This window comes from Oryx dammah, unplaced genomic scaffold (assembly GCF_014754425.2).
Source record: "Oryx dammah isolate SB20612 unplaced genomic scaffold, SCBI_Odam_1.1 HiC_scaffold_25, whole genome shotgun sequence".
Lineage (NCBI taxonomy): Eukaryota > Metazoa > Chordata > Mammalia > Artiodactyla > Bovidae > Oryx > Oryx dammah.
In genome coordinates, this window is record NW_024070209.1 from 13,449,840 (window position 1) to 13,472,152 (window position 22,313).

Below are 22,313 nucleotides of genomic sequence, written 5' to 3' on the forward strand. Positions count from 1 at the left end.
GATGAAGGAAGCAGAGACGAGAGCTGACTCGGTCCACTTCTGCACAGACAACCAGAGTGTCTGCCTGTCCTCCCAAGGTGAGAAAACTGGGGCCTCTGCCTGTCCTCAGCGCGGAGGGTCCGGCCTGCTGGGCCCTGGCCCCCCACCATCTTCCGCAGCCTTTGCCTGGCAGGCTCAGCACTGGGTCGGCTTCCAGAATAAACAGGTGGGACTGAAGGCGGGTCAGGCAAGGACAGAGTGCCTGTGGCCCACATCGAGGCTTCGCATGAAATCTCCCCTGACCCTTTTCCCTGGGGGCTGGCAACCTGGCAAGAGAAGGAGAGTGAACAATGAATTCAGGGGGACCTGGTTTGAAACCCCATTCCTGCACGCTGGGCTGGCCCCATGAGGCCTCAGGGACTCCGAGCTGTGGTCTCTCCGTTCTCTGTACACTCAGCCCACAGAGTCTCAGGCACAGCCCTTCTTAGGACATCCATGTCAGCTTGTGGCAGCAGCAGCCCCCAAGGGCTGTGAGTGTCGCTCCGGTCAGGATTCTTGCAGCAAAGCTGGCCCTGAGCCCCTGAGGTCGGGGTTCCAGCTGTGTGCCTCCCTCCCCCTTCCTTTCTGCTTTCATTCAAACAGTACCTTTGCTGTCTTCCACTGTGCCAGGTCTGTGCCCTGTGCGCGCCCTCCAGGCTTGGGCTGGTGGTCTTTTCTGAGCCTTCTGCTGCTACCACAGCTTCCATGAGCCTGGGCGCACGTTCCCAAGCGCTCGTTGCCTTTCTCCAGGGTGAGTGGGACAAGCCTTCTCAGTCCTATAGCACGGGCCAGGAGAGTAAGGCTGAGGGGCTGCAACTGTCCAGCCCACACGGCAGTCTCCTCCTGGATCCTGGCTTCTCCCCTGCAGGACTGGACCCCGTGGCAGTGGTTCCTGCAGCCCCCAGGATGCCCAGGCGTTTGCAGGCCACCCTGGCCTCTTTGGGTGTGTTTTTGGTCTCCTGTCTTGTGGCTCTCTTCATTGTGGGTAAGCTCCTGGGTGACCTGAGCCCCACTGACTTTCTCTCCTTCCTGCACACAGGCCCCAAAGAGCCCTAGATACCCCCTTCTACTCCCAGGGGGGTCACTCCACTTCCAGTCCCAGGCCCAAACCAGGGCTTTCCTGGGACCCAACCAAGGTTGTTGTCCAAGGGGAGATTCCCAAGAGATGAGGCCTGTGAGGGGAACTCTGAGGGGGTTGTGGTGCCCTCTCCTCCACCTCCTTCTGGAACCCTGACTGAGGGTGGGGCAGCTTGGGAATTGTGCTGATGTGAGAATGGGGTATCTCAGTTCTACAGCACCCAAGACCTGCACTGGAGCCATCTGCTTACTTCCAAGAGTTTCTGGGAGACAACCATACCGGGCAGTTTCTCAAGGAACCCGACTGTAAGTAGCCGCAGTGGGGGAGGGGAGGGAGCCAGGACCTTGGATGCTCAGACCCCAGGACACATTTCTTCCTCCTCAATGTCCTCAGGCCCCTAAATGGTTTCTATTCTCCTCAGAGAAAGCCAATATCTTTCTTTTAAATGGCTTTTTAATACGTATAATAAAGTATACATATTTAAAGCGTACAACCTGTTTTGACAAATATATAGATGCATGAGACATCACAATCAAGATAATGGACATACTCAACCTTTGCCCCCAAGTTCAACACTCCTGCCCTTGGCCATCTTGCCTCTCTCCTCCCTCCTTTGTTCCCAGGCAACCACTGATCTGCTTGCTCGGATACAGACGGCTTGACTTTTTCTCAAGTTTTATATAAAAGGATCTAGAGTATGGACTCTTTTTTTGACCTTTATCAGTCATGTGATTTACTAACTTTTTTTTTTTTTTAGTCTATGGCTTCTCTTTTCATTCTCTTAACAAAAAGTTTTGGTAAAGTCTGATTTATCCATCTTATCTCTTTTATGGATTGTCCTTTTGGTCTGGCATCTAAGAAATCTTTGCCTATACCAAGGTCACAAAGACATGCCCTCAAATTTGCTTCTGGAAATTTTATAGTTTGGGGGTTTTACATTTAGGTCTATGATTAATTTTGAGTTAATGTTTTGAGTAATGATGCAAGCTATGGACTGAAGTTCATTTTTTCTTTTTGCAAATGGCTGTACAGTTGTTCCAGCACCATCAGTTGAAAAAGTTATGCTTTCTCCTTTGTATCTTGGTTGGAAACCAATTGTCCATATTTGTGTACATTCTCTTTTCTGTCCCATTGATTTAAGGCCCTCCTGGTCTTACCTCAGCACAGTGGCTCAGGTCTCACATACCTACCTAGGCAGGGCTTTAGAAGTAGGGCAGGAATCCTCCAGAAAGGGTCTCTGCTTATTCGGGTCCTTCTCCCTGTTTCTGAAAGGAGGCTGGAATGGACGCCTCACACCGTGAATGTCTGAGCTCATATTCTAGCTCCTGGGTGCACAGAGGGTGCAACTGCAGGGGGTTTGGTGGGATGCTGCAGAGTTTCCTTGAATGATGCAAGGACCAAAGCCTTCCACTAGGGTCTCCCATGTCCTCAAAGGGTTCTATAGGGACCCTTGCACTATGTAGCGCTGGAGGTGCCATTGCAGTTCAGGGTTCTGTCTCATCGGAGGACTTCCACAGAGCCCGGTACATTGAGCAGAATACCTCCTCCATGAGTACCTATTTCATTTTGTTTCTGTTTTCTTCCCCCCATGGATTTGTGATCAGAAAATGTTTATGTTTGTGGCCTACATAGTTTTTGAAGTGAAGTGAAGTGAAGTCGCTCAGTCGTGTCCGACTTTTTGCGACCCGTGGACTAGTCCACCAATCTCCTCCGTCCATGGGATTCTCCAGGCAAGAATACTGGAGTGGGTTGCCATTTCCTTCTCCAGGGAATCTTCTCGACCCAGGGATCGAACCCAGGTCTCCCACATTGCAGGCAGACGCTTTAACCTCTGCACCACCAGGAGGAAGTCACAATTGTGAATCAGAGGCTTCATGCTTGGTGTACAAATATAGCGTAGGACTAAACATGGGTTTGATTCATACCTGTTGTCTTTCCATAATGACCTATTAATATCTTATGGTGAAACTTCAGTTGAATTAAACATCGACAGCTCTCAGTGATTTAATCAGTTATTTTCAAGTTCAATTACAATGGCAGAATAATCCAGTAGGCAAGTATTTCAATCCTTCTGTTTCCTGGTTCACTAAATAGACCTTTATTTTGTTTTTGGCTTTACATTCCCAGGTGGTCCAGCCCCAGGGCCCGGGTGGTTATAGGCCACTTGAGGAGAGCTCAGGGTTGTGCTGCAGACATTTACCTTGGAGATTTTAAGAATGCTTCCCTATATGATGGGCCTCTTCGGCTGCTTTCTCCATTTCCTCCCTCCAGATCCCTACCACTCGGTCAGGGTGGCGGAGTTCCAAGAGGCTGTCCAGCTGTTTAAAGGACATATGGAGAATGCCAGCACCTGGAGCGTGGGGATCCAGCTATTGACGTGCAGAGTAGACAATGTCAGTTCTCAGATCCAGATGCTCGGCGGTGATCTGGAAAGTGCCAGTGCTGACATCCAGATGCTAAAAGGCCTCCTGAAGGACACCAGTACCTTGAGTTTCCAGACCCAGCTGTTAAGGAGTTCCTTGGAGGAGACTACTTCTAAGATTCAGAAGCTACAGGGAGATCTAGAAGAGGCACATGGTTCAAATTCCCAGATCCAGAGTTTCTTTAAAAGCAGTTTGGAAAACACTAGCATCGAGCTCCTTGTGTTAAGCAGAGGCTTAGAAAATGCCAACACGGAGATCCAGGTGTTGAAGGCAGGGTTAGAAACGGCAAACGCTGAGGTCCGATCGGCAAACAGTAGTTTAAAGAATGTTAATGCCCAGATCCATGTTTTAAGAGGTAATCTGGATAGTGTCAGTGATTTAAGGGCCCACCATCAGGTTTTAAGGAGTAGTTTGGAAAACACCACTGCTGAGATGCAGAGGTTAAAGGGAAGTCTGCAAAATGCAAATGCTTTAAATTCTCAGACCCAGATCTTTATAAGAGGCAGTTTAGACAACACCAGTGCTCAGATCCAGGTGTTAAGAAGTCATTTGGAAAGGGCTGGAGGTGAGATTCACTTGTTAAAAAGAGATTTGGAAAATGTCACTGCCCAGACCCAAACAGCAAGCAGTCACCTGGAGCAGACAGATGCTGAGATGAGAGTATTAAAAACAGAGCTGGAAAGTGCCATTGCCTTAAGTTCCAAGATTCAGGTGTTAAATGGTCTTTTGAGAGATGCCAGCCAAGAGAGATACAGACCTTAAAACAAGGAATGAAGGTCGCCACAGCCTTACAGTCCCAGACCCAAATGTTAGAGAGACGTCTGCAGGAGGCCACAACTGAGATCCGGACGTTAAAAAGGGATTTGGGGAACACCAGAACACTGACGACAACAATCCAGGAGCAGCAGAGAAGCCTGGAGTCCTTCCGCACAGCCTTGGCTTCACAGGAGCAGCTCCAGAGGACCCAAAGTAAGTGCAGGGAGGAGGCTGGGGAGGGCAGAGTCTCCTGTCCCTTCGGCCTTTTGCTTATTTCAACATGCATCCCCGGGGAAGGAGTGTGGGTGCTGGAGAGGGGCTGGATCCAACCAAAGGTGATGTAATCCCTGCTTATTCTCTGACCAGAGTGACAAAACCTACATCTGGGAAACAAACGCGGTCTGGTGTATAATAGGGACAGAGTGTGCTAGCTGGGCCAGACAGCCTTATTTCCAACTTCTAACTAGCCCAGATGCTGTGGTTTTTCTCAAGTTGTTCACCTTCTCTGAGCTTCCTTTTTCTCACCTGTAAAGTGGGGAAAATAATACTTGCTCCCCAGTGAGGATCAAATGACTTAACACATAGAAGCATTTGACAAAGTTCAGCATTCCTGTATACATCTGACCAAAATTTCCTGAGGCCCTAGGATGTGTCAGGATCATAAAGATTAACAAAATGTGATGCCTGCCCTTGAAGCTTATACGCGGTGGAGCAGCCTTGCACAAAAGGCCTGAGTGGTGTAATGTTGGGAGTAGGTCTAGAAACTGGGGGGTGGGGAGGACCAAAAGAAAGGACAAGAAGGGGTCTTCTCAGGGCTGATGTCCTCTGGTGCGGACAAGGATCTTCCAAGGAGGGAGGCAATTTTCTGGAGGATAAAAGGTCAAAGATGCTTCAGTGGGAATTTGGCCTTTGAACTGAGGCCTGAAAGATGAGTAGGTGTTTTCCAAGCAGATAGGATAAGGGAACAGCAGGTCACAGGCATGGAGATGTGAGCCATGAGGTTCAAGAAACTTCTGGCAGTTCTGTCTGACTGGACCATGGCCAAGAGGGCAGTTGAGGAGACACAGGCTGAAAAGACAGCAGGTTAGGGTCAGAGCAGTGGCTTTCAAACAGGGAATCACAGCATAAAATTCATTTTATATCATGTTGCTTGTTGTTCAGTTGCTCAGTCATATCTGACTCTTTACGACCCCATGGACTGCAGCATGCCAGGCTTCCCTGTCCTTCACCATCTCCCAGAGTTTGCTCAGACTCATATCCATTGAGTCAATGATGCCCTCTGACCATCCCTAGTTATAATTATGTCTCTCTCACATACACACACATTTCAAAAAGCAAAGCTTTTACCACATGAATGCACTCATATTTTATTGTCTAGTCTCCAAACTCCCTCTCCCCGCAATAACTTCAACAAAATCCACCAGTGGGTTGATGACAGCAGTTGAAAAAACCCTGTGTGAGAAACGGAGGCAGCTCTGCAGAGACACCAGCTAGATGCAGAACGGCTCTGAGTTTGGGTTTCATCCTTTTGGAAATGAGTATTTGTCGAAGAATTTCAAGGAGGCTGACTAGATGGGTCTATAGATTGAGACAGGGAATAAAGGAGAAGACAAGCTGTGAGGTTTGAGCGTGTTGGATCTGAGATGCCATGAGGGTGTTCACGCAGCCATCACCCGTGGGCTGTCGGGGGTGTAGGAGAGCGGTCCTGCTGCAGACAGAGATGCGGGAGCCCTGGGTACGCTGGTTCTGGTTGTGGCAGTGGGAATGCAGGAGTTTGCATGAGATGAGATGCTTCATGAGAAGGAAGCTGAGGGTGGAAACAGGAAGTCAACTTTTAGGTGGCAAGAAGGGAAAGAAGTGTTTTTGAGACTGGAGAAGGCAGTCTCAGAGGCAGGAGAATTAGGAAGTGTGCAGTTGGGGAAGTCAAGGAAGGAGAGCATCTCATGAACAGAGTGACTGGTTCTGGCGAATGGCTAAGAGCCCCAGGTAAAGAAACCAGTAAGCACCCACTAACTCTGGGCAGTTAGCAGGTCATTGGAATAAAGTTTCAGTGGAGAGTTGTATGTGGCCTGAAGACCAGACCACAGTCAGTGGGAAGTGAGTGAGAGATGAAGGTGCCCCAGTCCTTCAAGGGCCTTGGCTGAGAACAGAAGATGAGGCTGAGGTGAGGGATATGGGAGGGTAGAAGCAGGGGTTAAAAAACCAGCTGTGCCATCCATACTTATATCTCAAAACCTACATATTAATTGTAGATGTGGCAAATATTGAAAAAGAGAAAGATGAGAATATGACAATTTGTGTTTCTGTAAAAACGTATCGTGAAAAAATAACCCACTGCTAACATTTTGGTGAAATTCCTTGAGAGGGCTGGTCTAGATTAGGCTAGGCTTGATCTGAGGGTGAGACAAAGGCGCCAGCAAACAGGGAGAAGATTGAAGGAGAGAAAAAAAGAGAGTGGGGGAGGGGTTGGGGAGACAGTGTTGGAACCTGGGAGACAGAGAGAGAGAATGGAAAGCACAGCGGAGTGATTGGCCTTGAAGGGCTGGCGCAGTACATGAACCTCTGAGGCCAGGAGCAGAGGAGGTGTGGAAGCAGACGTTCACCCAGGTTTGCAGATGTGGGTACAAGACAACGAGGGAGCAGATATTTAGTGATGTCTTTGTAGAGTAAGAGGTCCCTGGTCAAAGGTGACAGAAGAGGGAGAGAGCTGTGAGGGAGGGGGCCATTTGGAGCAACTGCTGGAATATGCAGCTGACAAACGAGGGGCTTCGGAGACAGAACTGAGGGCCCACTCTGCTGTCTCGCTCTGTCCCCGTCTGTCTGTTGGAAGCCTGGAAGCCTTCCCTTCTTGACACGTCTCCCATGCCCACTACTGTCCTCTCCACTCCCTCTGCCTTGCTTCTGATTTGGTAGGGACGAATGTTTCTCCACCTTGGGGACACACTGGAATCACCCAATGAGTTTCTATAAAACTGAAGCCTGGAACCCACCTCCAGAACGCTAACTTTTCTTTGGGAGGGCAGGCGGTTGTTCTGGGATGCAGCCTAGCATCAGAATTTTCTTTTAAAAATTCCCTAGGGGGTTCTAATGGTCAGTCAGGGCTAAGAACCATTAGTTTAATTTTTTTTTCTTAAAGGGCCAAACAGTTGGTGTTTTGAGCTTCTGGCTAAACAGTCTCTGTTGCAACATCTCTGCTGTTGTAATGATTAAGCAACTGAAGACCATCTGTCAACTGAAGGGCATGGCTGTGTGCCATAGGTATACGAATTCTGTAAAGTAACTATCCTTCAATTAAAAAATAAATAACTTTAAAATTAAAAAAAAACCCTTCATTTGTGAAAAGAAGCTGCTGGCAGTCTGTAGTCTGCCAATTCTTGGTTTGGACTGCTGTTTCTCAGACTTTGGAGTGTATCAGAATCACCTGGAGAGTTTGTTAAATTGTCAAAAAATAATTCTGAATTCAGCTAGGCTGGGGTGAGTCTGCAGAGAAGCCAGTGGCACCCCACTCCTGTACTCTTGCCTGGAAAATCCCATGGATGGAGGAGCCTGGAAGGCTGCAGTCCATGGGGTCGCTGAGAGTTGGACACGACTCAGTGACTTCACTTTCACTTTTCACTTTCATGCATTGGAGAAGGAAATGGCAACCCACTCCAGTGTTCTTGCCTGGAGAATCCCAGGGACAGTGGAGCCTGGTGGGCTGCCGTCTATGGGGTCGCACAGAGTCGGACACGACTGAAGTGACTTAGCAGCAGCAGCAGGAGGGGTGAGTCTGAGAATTGGCATTTCTACCAAGCCCCAGGTGTGGTGCTAATGCTGGTGGACCTAGGACCACACTTTGAAAAACCCTGGTTTACACACTCACCATCTATCATTCAAACATTTGTAATTGCGTTGTAACTGGTGTCTCTGGTCCCATTAAGATTGCCTTCTTCCTGTTCAGCAACCGCACCATCTTGAGGCAAATCTGAGCAAATTACGATCTTTCTTCAAAGCCTCCAGGGCTTCCCACTATTCCCATGAAAAAACCCAAACTCCTTCACACAGGATGTATGATTTCGCACTGGTGAACCTGTCCAAGTTCATCTCCCATCCTTTGTGCTTGACTCTGTGTGCGTGCGTGCTCAGTTGCTTCTCTGGTGTTCAACTCTTCGTGACCCTGTGGACTGTCACCCTTCAGGCTCCTCTGTCCATGGGATTCTTCAGGCAAGAACACTGGAGCGGATTGCCATGCCCTCCTTTAGGGGATCTTCCCTACCCAGGGATTGAACTTGCGTCTCCTACATCTCCTGCACCGGCAGACAAGTGCTTTACCACTAGCACCAGCTGGGAAGCCTGTGCATGGGCCGTAAAGTCCTTGAACCGGTCAGGCTGCACCGTGCTGTTTCACACCTTTGTGCTTTTGCAGTGACTCTCTCCCCCGCCTGGAATTCTCTGCTTGCCCATCTGGCAAACTCTTCCTCGGTCTTTGAAGACTCAGCTCAAGTGAATCCTCACCTAGGGTCCTTCCTGAGCCCTGTTTCCAGCCCAGCTGAAGGAGACTACACCCTCTTTAGTGCCTCTAGCATGCCATGGTTTCCAATCAATGCATCTTCAATACCATTTTTATGTCTGTCTCATTTGCTGGACAGTAATTCCCTTGAGGGCATGATTCATGTCTAATTAATCTTTGTATAAAGGTTCCTGATTCATAGAAGTTAAGGTATATTGAATAAAAGAATACATGAATGAATGAGTCTGTTTTGGCACCATTTCAAGGAGCTGTGATTAGGAGGCTGTTAAGAGAGTGTCAGGACAGAGGGGGATGAAATAGCTGAGGGAATCGGGGCTTGTGCTCATAGGATGAGCCATTAGGGTCTGAAATTGTGAGGTCAGGCAGACCAGGGGATGACAAGGTCCCAAGTGTGGTTCTTCGTGTGGACAGCTGAAGTAGATGGAGATGAAGTCAAGGGAATGAGTGAAGATACAGGATGGCTGTGAACGCTCCCAGGGAAATGAAGGGGACCAAGATGCAGGGGACGAGCAGGTGGTAGCAACGAGTTGGGAAAGTGAGTAGTATAGCTAGGAAGCAAGAGCCTTGAAAGAATATGGCCGGGTAGCAGAGCTGTCTGAACACCCCTGGAGTGATGGAGCCGGATGTCCTGAGCTGCTCCTCTGCTCTGTCGGGTCATGGGCTGGGGGTGCAGCCTCCCAGCCGGTGGCCCTGTAGCCAAGGGCATCAAGCGTTGCAGGGGCTTGTGACCCTCAGTGGTCAGTCCCTGGAGGGAGCGGGATCTGCAGCCAGCTCCCAGTTCTCTCTCCTTCCCACCTTTGCTCCAGATCAACTTCTCCTGCTGTCCCTGCAAGGCGGGAAGTTCTACAGTGGGAGCTTGTATTACTTTTCTTCTGCCAAGAAGACGTGGCAGGAGGCTGAGCGGTTCTGTGTGTCCCATGGAGCCCACCTGGCCTCGGTGACCTTGCAGGAGGAGCAGGTCAGAGCTGTGGGCTTGGGGTGCTGCTTCTGGGACTGATGTGGGGTCAGGGGCTTTGTGCTTTGGCCTTCCCCTCTTGGACTGGGCATGGCAGTCCTTCACGTCTCCTCTGTCAGTCAGGGAGTGGATATTTATTGAATTCTGATGAACATCTTGCACCGGAGGTATAAGCACTGACAGCAAACCCAACGTCCTCAGTGAACGAGGGAGACCCCAGAGGGGTCAGCAGAAAGGAAGGCAGAGGGAGGGGTACCAGGTAACTGCCCTCAAGGTGCTGGGTGCCTCCTTCCCTCTCCATTCCCTCATCTTCCTCTCAGGCTTCTTCTCTAGTTGTCAATCTTGATTTCAATGTCAGTTCATCTCATGGCTATGTAAGGCTCATGAGCAGACAATCCAGGCTTCTTGGGAAGGCCAGACAAACGTATGAGTTTGAGGCCACAAAGACAGCTGAACACTGAAGAATTGATGCTTTCAAACTGTGGTGCTGGAGAAGACTCTTGAGAGACCTTCAGACTGCAAGGAGATCAAACCAGTCAATCCTGAAGGAAATCAACCCTGAACATTCATCGGAAGGACTGTTGTGGAAGCTGAGGCTCCAACACTTTGGCCACCCGATGCAAAGAGCCAACTCATTGGAAAAGACCCTGATGCCGGGAAGATAGAAGGCAAAGGCGAAGGGGACCTCAGAGGATGAGATGGTTGGATGGCATCACTGACTCAACGGACAGGAATCTGCACAAACTCTGGGAGATAGTGAAGGACAAGGAGGCCTGGAGTGCTGCAGTCCATGGGGTTGCAAAGAGTCGGACACAACTTAGTGACTGAACAAAAACAACAGAGGCAACAGGGCACCAGAGTGGCCCGCATGCCAGATGTTCTTACCAGAATTTACTGAAGGTATTGACAAGTACCCACTGTATGTTTGGCCACGTTTAACTTACAGACATACCCATCCCTTGAGGTTTTCCTGAGACTGTTCTTTTCCGTCTGTCAAATGACATGCTATTTTGTAAAGCGTGTCTTAAAAATCCATGGCCAGGTCTGTCTTTGTCCCAGGAAAGCCACACTCCTCATCAGGTAAACATGGAAGAAGCTGAACTTCCCCAAAGTGACCTGTCTGCTGCCCTAGCTCTGGAAAACCAGGGAACCCATGGCAGGGGGTGGGGGTGCAGCTCCTGGAGAGTGGGCTTCATGCCGCTGGGACTGGGGAGAGCGCGGCATGGATTCCTCTTCCACGTGGCCTGGTGAATAAGCTCCTCCCACGAGCTCACTGCCATGATACTGCGTTTTCTCCACAGGCATTTCTGACACAGTTCACGGATTCTGTTTACTACTGGATTGGCCTCACTGACCGCGGTACGGAGGACCACTGGCGCTGGACAGATGGCACAGCATTCAATCGTGCCAGGAGCCGTGCGTGAGTCCTGCCTCTGTCTGGTGCTGTCTCAGGCGCTGTCTGGGACAGGGCTGCCTAGAGACTCTGTCCTGCGTGTGTATCCCCGTCCAAGAAGTGTTAGCGTTGTGTGTGATCATGTGTATGACGTGCATGTGTGATATGTGTATAAGGTGTGTGTATATTTGACTGTGTGGGTGATGTGTGTGGTGTGCATATGATGTGTGTGTACACCAGCATAGCTGTGATCCTTGCCTGGACCCCTTCACGGGGGCGCCAGAATAAGACAGGTCCTGGGGCTGGCAGGCACCCTGAGACTGGGTCTTGCTGTTTGGGATTATTTTTTTCTTTGCCTATCCTATATCCTACCACATAGGCCTGGGCCCGAGGGGCCTTGCCCCCATCTGAAGGCACTAAATATGAATTCTGGTGGGGGTGACTTGTAACTTTAGACACACTTCCCATCCCTCCATTCTCAGTAATGGAGGACAACCTCAGCAAAGCTACCCTCAGAGCACCTGGGGCCACCAGGGGTTTAGGGACCCATGTTACTTCAGCTCCTCATGCCACAAGCAGGAGGAAGGGACACTTCCTTCATCAAGCAGAATGAAGCCCTCTTGTTGCCAGGTTTTGGGCTGAGAATCAGCCGGACAACTGGCAACACGGTATTGAGCGGTCAGAAGACTGTGTCCAAATGCAGCGGGAGTGGAATGACATATCCTGCTCCACTCTCTCCCCCTGGATCTGCAAGAAGCCTGTGAGCCAGCTGTAGCCCAGGGGCAGGCGGGACTGAGACCCTTCTCTACGACGCCTTGGGAGCTGCTCAATCAACCGGTTCTCTGGGGCCTTCCATTCAGCCTTTGCTTTTCCTGACCTGTCCTTTTGAATAAATCTTTCAACATGTTCACATCACATGACCCAGCATGACCAGCAGCTTCTCAAGGAAGAAAAAGAGATTTGTGTCTCTATGTCCCCTCGGCAACCAGTGCAGGCCTGTCAGATGGCGGCTCCTCAATAAAGACTCCGATGAACCAAAATCTGGACTTGTCTCTGCGACAGCCACCAGGCTCACCTCTCCCTGCTCTGTTTCTCCTTCCCTCAGGGTCCTTTCTGTTCCAAGATAAGAGCGTCTTTGTTTAAGGGCTTTATAGCTAGGCCCTTTCAGTTGGTGTGTTACAAACAGCAGAGGTTTACCACGAACTACAATGACTGGTCCATTCTGAAGGAGATCAACCCTAGGATTTCTTTGGAAGGAATGATGCTGAAGCTGAAACTCCAGTACTTTGGCCACCTCATGCGAAGAGTTGACTCATTGGAAAAGACTCTGATGCTGGGAGGGATTGGGGGCAGGAGGAGAAGGGGATGACCAAAGATGATATGGCTGGATGGCATCACGGACTCGATGGACATGAGTCTGAGTGAACTCCGGGAGATGGTGATGAACAGGGAGGCCTGGCGTGCTGCGGTTCATGGGGTCGCAAAGAGTCGGACACAACTGAGCGACTGAACTGAACTGAACTGAACAACGACCGGTCAGCAGCACATGCTCCCAGAAGTCACACCCGCCCAGATGTTCCCAGCACTTCCTTTGCTGGAATTTTCCAAGCCCTTTAAAGTCACTCCCCAAACTCGTTTCTCCCGGGTGGCTGACTTTACTTGTCTTCAGACTGTTAATTCTCAGGGATGTTTCTCTGACTTTTCTTGCCCCCATTCACCCATCCAGGGATTCAGCTTTCTGCCAAGCTCAACTTAGAATGAGAATTTCTAGAGCAAATATTTTGCCTCAAATACTGGGGTCCTATCCTTGACATGGCCAGGGAACCTGAGACACATTTCTAGAGTTCTTTCTCTGCATTACTCTGCATTACTTTATACTCTGGTCTTTTTGGGTATGTTCATGGTCTCCTGTCTTGTGGCTCTCTTCTTTGTGGGTAAGCTCCTGGGTGACCTGAGCCCCACTGACTTTCTCTCCTTCCTGCACACAGGCCCCAAAGAACCCCAGACATACCCCTTCTATTCCCAGGGGGGTCACTCCACCTCTAGTCCCAGGCCCAAACCAGGGCTTTCCTGGGGCCTGCCAGGACACTTCATAGAGTTCTTTCTCTGCATTACTTTATACTTTGCTCCCAAATCTAGAGTGTTTGCTCAGTCTCCCCAAACTTACATCTTTCTTTCCTCAGCCTAGTGTGACTGCCACACCCTGTGTGGCCCCTCCCCCTCTGCCCGGGGGTCTGGAAATCTCTTCTAGGAAGAAACCCAGGAGGGTCGTGGGCTCAGTCCATCAGATGCCAGTTCTGCTCTGCCTGTTAGCCCATGTCTGGAAACAATAGTGTTCATGTGTTTTGTCCAGTTTCCTGGTTGCTTACAGCAGAATGGCTAGTCCAGTGACTACACCATGCCCAGAACTGGAAATCTGCTCTATCTTTTATGACATCTTTGGCTGGACTGGACTTTAACCTATTTGTGTTCACTTTTTTCCTTTTGGCTTTTCCTTTGGCCTTTTTCTTTTGTGGCTCCCATTTTTTTTTTTTTTAAATTAATCTTGGACCCTCCTCCTCTATTGAAGGATTGAAATAACATTTTGCTACATTTCTTTTGGTCCTTTCATAATTATATATTTATATTACTGAGCCACCTGGAATTTATTTTTGAGAATATCATGAGGTTGGCATCTACTTTATCTCAAATATCACTAAATCATAGCCCCTCTTTTTCACTTGTTTGAAAAGTCAACTTTTTACAACAGAAATTAAATACAACATTGCAAATCAACTATATGTCAGTAAAAAAAAAAAAAACGACTTTCTCAAATACTAAATTCACTTTTTAAAAATTGATGAAATCCACCAATCACCAAGCGCCTCCCACAAACAGATCTAAAAAATTTTGGAAATAATTTAAAGGGGGCACTTGCTCTACTGGATAACAAAATGTATTATAAAACTACAATAATTAAAGCAATGCAGCTCTCATTAAGGAAAAAAAGAGCTCATGGGAATGCAATCAAGAAACCTGTAATTACTCAACAGATGATTGACTTAAGATGATGTGGTGTGTATATATATATATATATAATGGGATGTTCAGTTCAGTCACTCAGTCATGTCCGACTCTTTGTGATACCATGGACTGCAGCAGTCCAGGCCTCCCTGTCCATCACCAACTCCCGGAGTTCACTGAGACTCACATCCATCGAGTCAGTGATGCCATCCAGCCATCTCATCCTCTGTCGTCCCCTTCTCTTCCTGCCCCCAATCCCTCCCAGCATCAGAGTCTTTTCCAATGAGTCAACTCTTCGCATGAGGTGGCCAAAGTACTGGAGCTTCAGCTTTAGCATCATTCCTTCCAAAGAAATCCCAGGGCTGATCTCCTTCAGAATGGATTGTTTGGATCTCCTTGCAGTCCAAGGGACTCTCAAGAGTCTTCTCCAACACCACAGTTCAAAAGCATCAATTCTTCGGCGCTCAGCCCTCTTCACAGTCCAACTCTCACATCCATACATCACTACTGGAAAAACCATAGCCTTGACTAGACGGACCTTAGTCGGCAAAGTAATGTCTCTGCTTTTGAATATGCTATCTAGGTTGCTCATAACTTTTCTTCCAAGGAGTAAGCATCTTTTAATTTCATGGCTGCAGTCACCATCTGCAGTAATTTTGGAGCCCCCAAAAATAAAGTCTGACACTGTTTCCACTGTTTCCCCATTTATTTCCCATGAAGTGATGGGACCGGATGCCATGATCTTCGTTTTCTGAATGTTGAGCTTTAAGCCAACTTTTCACTCTCCTCTTTCACTTTCATCAAGTTACTCAGCCATGAAAAAGGATGAAATATTGCCATTTGCAGCAATATGGATGGACTTACAGAATACTTAGTGAAGTAAGTCAAAGACAAATGTCGCATGATATCAGTTATATGTGGAATCTAAAAAAAATGATACAAATGAAGTTATTTACAACGCAGAAACAGACTCACAGACATAGAAAACAAACTTACGGTTACCAATGGGGAAAGATATGGGGTAGGAATAGATTAGGAATTTGGGATTAACGTATATTTCTACTGTATATAATATATAGTAGTATATATATTTATCTACTATATATATATATAGGGGCTTGCCAGGCGGTGCAATACTTTGGCCACCTGATGTGAAAGAGCCAAGTCATTGGAAAAGACCCTGAGGCTTGGAAAGATTGAAGGCAGGAGAAGGGGATGACAGAGGATAAGATGGTTGGATGGCATCACTGACTCAATGAACATGAGTTTGAGCAAGCTCTGGGAGATGATGAAGGACAGGGAAGCCTGGCATGCTGCAGCCCATGGGGTCGCAAAGAGTCAGACATGACTGAGCGACTGAACAACGACAGGTGGTACAGCGGTGAAGAATCTGCCGGCCAATGCAGGAGACTCAAGAAACATGTGTCTGATGCTTGGGTCAGGAAGATCCCTTGGAATAGGAAATGGCAACCGACTCCAGTATTCTTGCCTGGAAAATTCTGTGGACAGAGGAGCCTGGTGGGCTACAGCCCACAAAGTCACAAAGAGCACACACACATATATAAAATAGATAAGCAACAAGGATTTACTGTATAACACAGGGAACTCTACTCAATGTTCTGTAATAATCTATATGAAAAAAGAGTCTGAAAAAGAATACACACACACACATGTACACACACACACGTACACACACACATATAACTTTGCAGCACACCTGAAGCCAACACGACATTATAAATCAACTAACCTTCAATATAAATAAACATTCAATGAAAAAGAGAAAAGTTTAACTGGCTCTCCCGTTTTTCAGTCTGCCCTGCACCCCTGCATTTAGAGGTACTCAGTACTTTCAGGTTGTGAAGTCACCAGGGTTGTCCTGATGTTTATCACTTTCTCCACTTCTGCCAGTTAGAGTTCCATTTTCTCAGTAGCTCAGATGGTAAAGAAGCTGCCTGCAATATGGGAGACCTGCAATATGAGGTTGGCATCTACTTTGTCTCAAATATCATTAAATCATAGCCCCTCTTTTTCACTTGTTTGAAAAATCAGCTTTTTACAACAAATTGAATACATTGTAAATCAACTATATGTCAATAAAATAAAACCCGACTTTCTCAAATACTAAATTCACTTTTTAAAAATTGATGAAATCCACCAATCACCAAACCCCTCCCACAAGCAACAAGGATCAAAGATCCCCTGGAGAAGGGAATGGCTACCCACTCCAGTTTTCTTGCCTGGGGAATCCCACGGACACAGGAGCCTGGCGGGCTACAGTTCATGGGGTCACGAAGAGAGACACGGCTGAGTGATTAATACACACACACACACACACACACACAGACACGTCAATTACCTCTCATCCACCTATTATCAGCTTCCAAGTTTTGTTGAAATTTCTTGCCTGTTGTTGATTTTTCTTTCATTCTCTTTGTCACTATGGGTTTTTCTTATTTTTATTTCTTTACTGTCATTATAGTAGATTTTCAGAGCAGATAGACGTGAATGCGTGCATTGAATCTACCCCTTTCAACTGGAAACTCATATTCTCTAATAAGATATTATGGTATTAAGGAAAGCTATTAGTTTTGCATATTTATCATATATAAAAAGTGTTATTAAATACATAGATAAGAACTCTGGTTCTTATTTTTTCCCCTAGTAAGTTGCATTGGGTTTTATGGATAAACAACATTACTTGCAAGTAATGATAATTGTAATTGTACTTTTCTGGAATTTATACCATATTTCTTTTTCTTTTGTTATTGTATTGGTAAAACCTCCAGAATAATGCTATACAGTAGTAGTGACAGCTGGCATGCTTGCCTTGTTCCTAACGTTAATGTGACTATTTCCAGTTTTACACTAAGTTGCTTGTCATTGATTTCTGGTAATTACCTTTCATAAAGTGAAAGAAATTTCCTTTAATTCCAAATAACCAGAGATAATCTAAATTAAGAATGGATACAGGCTTTTGTCAAATGGGTTTTCAGAATACACCAAAATATTAATAAAAATCTCATCCTTTTACTGTTAGCATAATAAATTGCATTAATAATTTCCTAATTGTCAATTATTTTTGCAGATTTTGAATAGAAACCAATTTGGTTATGGTATTATTTTATTATATTGCTAGATTTGATTTCCTGTTAGTTGATTCCTAGGTATTTTGTAGTAATGGCAATATATATACATGTATGTGTGTGTATATATATATATAGAGAGAGAGATGGGCTTATTGTTTTCTTTGCATGTATTTCTATTATTTGTTTTAGGGTTTTCCTAGGTTACACAAAGTAAAGTAGAAGCCAGTATTAAATATGTCCCCCTTTCTTGGAATTTACTGAGATTTTCTTTGTGACCTAGTGTATGCTGACATGTTATAAATGTTCCATAGACATTTATTAGCTTAGGCTTACAATTTTTATTATTCAGATATTCTATATTCTCTTTTATGTTTTGTCTACTCAACCTATCACTTTTTCTAAAAGGATTTTAATCTCTTATGTTTAACATTTCTCTATGATTACTATTTTTTCTTAGATTTCTAATAACTTTTGATTTACGTATTTCAATGTTACTTTAATGTCTAAAGATTCATAACCATTAAATCTACTTGAAGAATTTTACTTTTTATTAATATTCATTCAATCAAGGGTTATTTATTGTGCTTATGTTATTCATAGTGCTTCTACCAAGCACAATTTTAGGTTTTGGGGATTCAACAGGGAACCAAACAGATAAAAATTCTGGTCCTTTTAGAGCCGTCATTCTAGTAGGGAAGGGGGGAGGGGTGGTTAGGACATCTGCTCCCTTCTCAGAGCCAGAGGAAGGAGTCCTGCGATGCCTGAAACCCGGATTTGGGGACCTTCTGGAGTAGTAAGCAGCTGATCATCCAGCCCACCCATGGTCTGTTTTCTAGAGCTAACAGAACAGGAACAGGTAAACGTGAAGGACTCTCTCTGGCTCCCTCTCCAGGGTCAATTCTCTTGTCCAGGCTAGCCCTTTCTCTCCTCTAGGGGAGGTTCTGAAGGCTGGAATTTCCCCAAGAAAGAGAAAGGCAGAGGAATTAAGTTCTCTCTAGACTGAGTGGAGCCATCTGGGGAGGCAGAGTGAATCTGCAGACGACTTGGGGGAAGTGGTCAGCTTGTCACCCTGGGGTGCCCGTCCCACTCTGCCTCCACTGTGGGAACCCTGTGCGGCTGCCACTCGGATTGCATAGATGGCAACAGCGGGCTGGGGCCAACAACTGCCGCCACCTAGGGTGTGCCCATAGCCTTGTCTCCCAGAGCCATGGTTTCCAGTCCTTCTCTGCAGGAGGGCCCAACCTGAGGAGGCTGGGGTCTACATATTGTCATTTAGGGGAGAGCCAGACTCTGGCATGGAGGAGAAGGCCTAGACTTCTCGGTTGTGATGAAATGAACTTTGAGGCCTGGTTTTCTAGAATAATTTCTCAGTCAGGAGAGAGAATGCATCCTGAAGGAAGATGTTACCACCTTTTGAGGATAATGGAGGTCACTAGTTTATAGGAGAATGTATCCCTACTCATTACAGTTGGAAACTCCAAGTGTCCCCTACCAGCTGACGTCTCAGCCCTCCATGCTCCAGAATTCTTACAACACTTGCCCCACACACCCAGATTCGGGCCTGGGCCTTGCTCCGACACCCCTGTATGCCTATACCATGTGTCCTGGGGAGATCCTTGCCCTTTGTACTGCTTCCACTTACAAGGATCAGGTATAAATGGCTCCACCTGGATCTGCTACTATTAATAGCAACCTCCGCAGCTCCCAGTCAAACAATCCCAGGCACTGTCAATGAAAGCCCCGGGCCTTACAAGAGTCACAGAAGAGTGAGGAACTCTGGGCTGCTTTTCGGGGTGGTGGTGGTGGTGATTTAGGACAGAACAAGGGGCTGCCACCTGGGCCTAATTAGACTTCCTCCTGCAGGATAAGCCCCACATAGCAGAGTATTCCCAGCACAATTGTGCCTCTCAGCTCCCCTTATGCTCCCTCGAAGCAGCCTGCACCCCACTTCCTCTTGTACCTCCCAGAGCCCAACTTGTGTTGCAATCTTACCCTTCTTAGAGCTGACAAGCACTTCCCACTCCCAGCTGTATAGATGCCAGACCAGCAATCTATGCCCTTGTCGAGGTGGCCCACCCAGCTTCTCATGGCATCTCTGCTGCAGGGTCTCTGGACCTCAGGACCCTTCAACCAGCTCTGATCTCAGCTTCTGCAATACTCAGAACATCGCTCTGCCTCTGTCACTGAGGATTTGTCTGTGTAACAGCCGAGTTTCCAGAAGTTCGTTCACTCGGGTTCGTGAATCATCACTGCTGTTCTTGTAATTACTTCCAATGAGGGTGGGGGTCACCTGAGGCAGGAGAGGTTTGTGGTTACAGATCCAGGCTCTGGGGCTTCCCAGGTGGCGCTAGTGGTAAAGAACTCGCCTGACAATGCAGGAGACATAAAAGATGCGGGTTCAATCCTTGGTTCAGGAAGATTCCCTGGAAAAGGGCATGGCAACCCACTCTAGGATTCTTGCCTGGTGAAGCCCATGGACAGAGGAGCCTGGCAAGCTACGTCCACTGGGTCGCAAAGAGCTGGACACAACTGAAGTGACTTAGCATGCATGCAGCTTTGCCCCTTTCTAGCTGGAAAAGCTGGTTACCTGATTTTGTGTCTCAATTTCTTCTCTGGTGAATAGTCCCTCCCTTTTGAGGCTGTTGTATGAATTTAGAAAGTTACTGCATATGAGAAACTTAGAATAGTGCATGGGACCTAGATCCCACCGTATAAGCCTTAGCTGTAATTTTTATACCCATGGCCTGATGCACTCCTCACTACAACTCTGAGGAAGCTTCTATTAAAATCTCTGCTTTATAGATGGCGAGGTGAGGCCTAGAGTTTGGATGACTTGCTCAAAAATCTTAGGAACCCCTGTGCTGCAGAAGCTCTTCTCCTCGGGCCATAACAAACCCTCAGGCCCTGCTTAAGTCTCAGCTCTTCCATGTGGCCCCACAGGCCCTCAGCTTCCGTCTACCCCATTAGTGAGGCTGCCAGGCATCTTTCTGCATCAAGTCAGAGCTCCAGGCTCCTGGCTGTGGCTGAAGCAGGGAAGCACAAACGAGAAGGGCACGCATTGAGAGTCCCTGTGGGGAAATGACCGTGAAGCAGCTTTCTGGGGATAGAGCCTGGGGGCCTGTTCCTCTTCTCTGCTGTTGGTGGAGAAGCACTTCTGACCCACTGTTACCTCTGCTGAGGATGTGGCCAAGATATTAACCTCAGCTCATGCCCAGGGTGTGAAGGTGAGCTGTGGGGCACAGGGAGCAGGACTTCAAGAGAGGAGCAAGATCTGGGTGCTGGTGGACCAGGTTAATCGGAGGCTGGACCAGAGAACTTGGGATGGAGGTGGCCAAGACCTTGAGGAAAAAAGGACAGCCACGTAGACAGCAAACCTGAGTTGCAGGCTCATACCTGCCACTGACCAGCTAGTATGACCGTGGCTAGTTACTCAGCTTCTCTGGCATTGATTTTCCCATTTATAAGTTCAGTTCAGTTTAGTCACTCAGCTGTGTCCAGCTCTTTGCGACCCCATGGACTGCAGCACACCAGGCCTCCCTGTCCATCACCAACTCCTGGAGTTTACTCAAACTCATGTCCATTGAGTCGGTGATGCCATCCAACCATCTCATCCGCTATTTTCCCCTTCTCCTCTCGCCTTCAATCTTTCCCAGCATCAGGGTATTCAAATGAGTCAGTTCTTTGCATCAGATGGCCAGAGTATTGGAGTTTCAGCTTCAGCATCAGTCCTTCCAATGAATATTCAGGACTGATTTCCTTTAGGATGGACTGGTTGGATCTCCTTGCAGTCCAAGGAACTCTCAAGAGTCTTCTCCAACACCACAGTTCAAAGGCATCAATTCTTCAGTGCTCAGCTTTCTTTATAGTCCAACTCATATGCATACATGACCACTGGAAAAAGCATAGCTTTGACTAGACAGAACTTTGTTGGCAAAGTAATGTCTCTGCTTTTTAATATGCTATCTAGGTTGGTCATAACCGTTCTTCCAAGGAGCAAGCGTCTTTTAATTTCATGGCTGCAGTCACCATCTGCAGTGATTTTGGAGCCCCCCCAAATAAAGTCCATCACTGTTTCCATTGCTTCTCCATCTATTTGCCATGAAGTGATGGGACTAGATGCCATGATCTTTGTTTTCTGAATACTGAGCTTTAAGGCAACTTTTTCACTCTCTTCTTTCACTTAAATCAAGAGGCTCTTTAGTTCTTCTTCATTTTCTGTCATAAGGGTGGTGTCATCTGCATATCTGAGGTTACTGATATTTCTCCCAGCAATCTTGATTCCAGCTTGTGTTTCATCCAGTTCAGCATTGCTTATGATGTATTCTGCATATAAGTTAAATAAGCAGGGTGACAATATACAGCCTTGATGTATTCCTTTTCCTATTTGGAACCAGTCTGTTGTTCCATGTCCAGTTCTAACTGTTGCTTCTTGACCTACATACAGATTTCTCAGGAGGCAGGTCAGGTGGTCTGGTATTCCCATCTCTTTCAGAATTTTCCACAGTTTGTTTGATCCACACAGTCAAAGGCATTGGCATAGTTCATAAAGCAGAAGTATATGTTTTTCTGGAACTCTCTTGCTTTTTCTATGATCCAGCAGATGTTGACAATTTGATCTCTGGTTCCTCTTCCTTTTCTAAATCCAGTTTGAACATCTGGAAGTTCATGGTTCATGTATTGCTGAAGCCTGGCTTGGAGATTTTTGAGCATTACTTTACTAGCATGTGAGATGAGTGTAATTGTGTGGTAGTTTGAGCATTCATTGGCATTGCCTTTCTTTGGGATTGGAATGAAAACTGACCTTTTTGAGTCCTGTGGCCACTGCTGAGTTTTCCAAATTTGCTGGCATATCCAGTGCAGCACTTGCACAGCATCAACTATTAGGATTTGAAATAGCTCCACTGGAATTCCATCACCTCCACTAGCTTTGTTTGTAGCAATGCTTTCTAAGGCCCACTTGACTTCACATTCCAGGATGTCTGGCTCTAGGTGAGTGATCACACCATCGTGATATCTGTGTCATGAAGAACTTTTTTGTATAGTTCTTCTGTGTATTCTTGCCACCTCTTCTTAATATCTTCTGCTTCT

General features: G+C 47.0%; 1 protein-coding gene across 1 annotated transcript; it reads left to right on the top strand.

Annotated features, from left to right (window-relative positions):
• Positions 1 to 12,173, top strand: CLEC4F (C-type lectin domain family 4 member F). Its single transcript, XM_040224898.1, is given in 8 exon segments — positions 1 to 77; positions 887 to 1,003; positions 1,306 to 1,401; positions 3,368 to 4,260; positions 4,263 to 4,488; positions 9,592 to 9,743; positions 11,042 to 11,160; positions 11,764 to 12,173. Coding segments are annotated over 8 exon segments (1,824 nt in total). The 5' UTR covers position 1; the 3' UTR covers positions 11,909 to 12,173.
• The last annotated feature ends 10,140 nt before the right edge of the window (positions 12,174 to 22,313 follow it).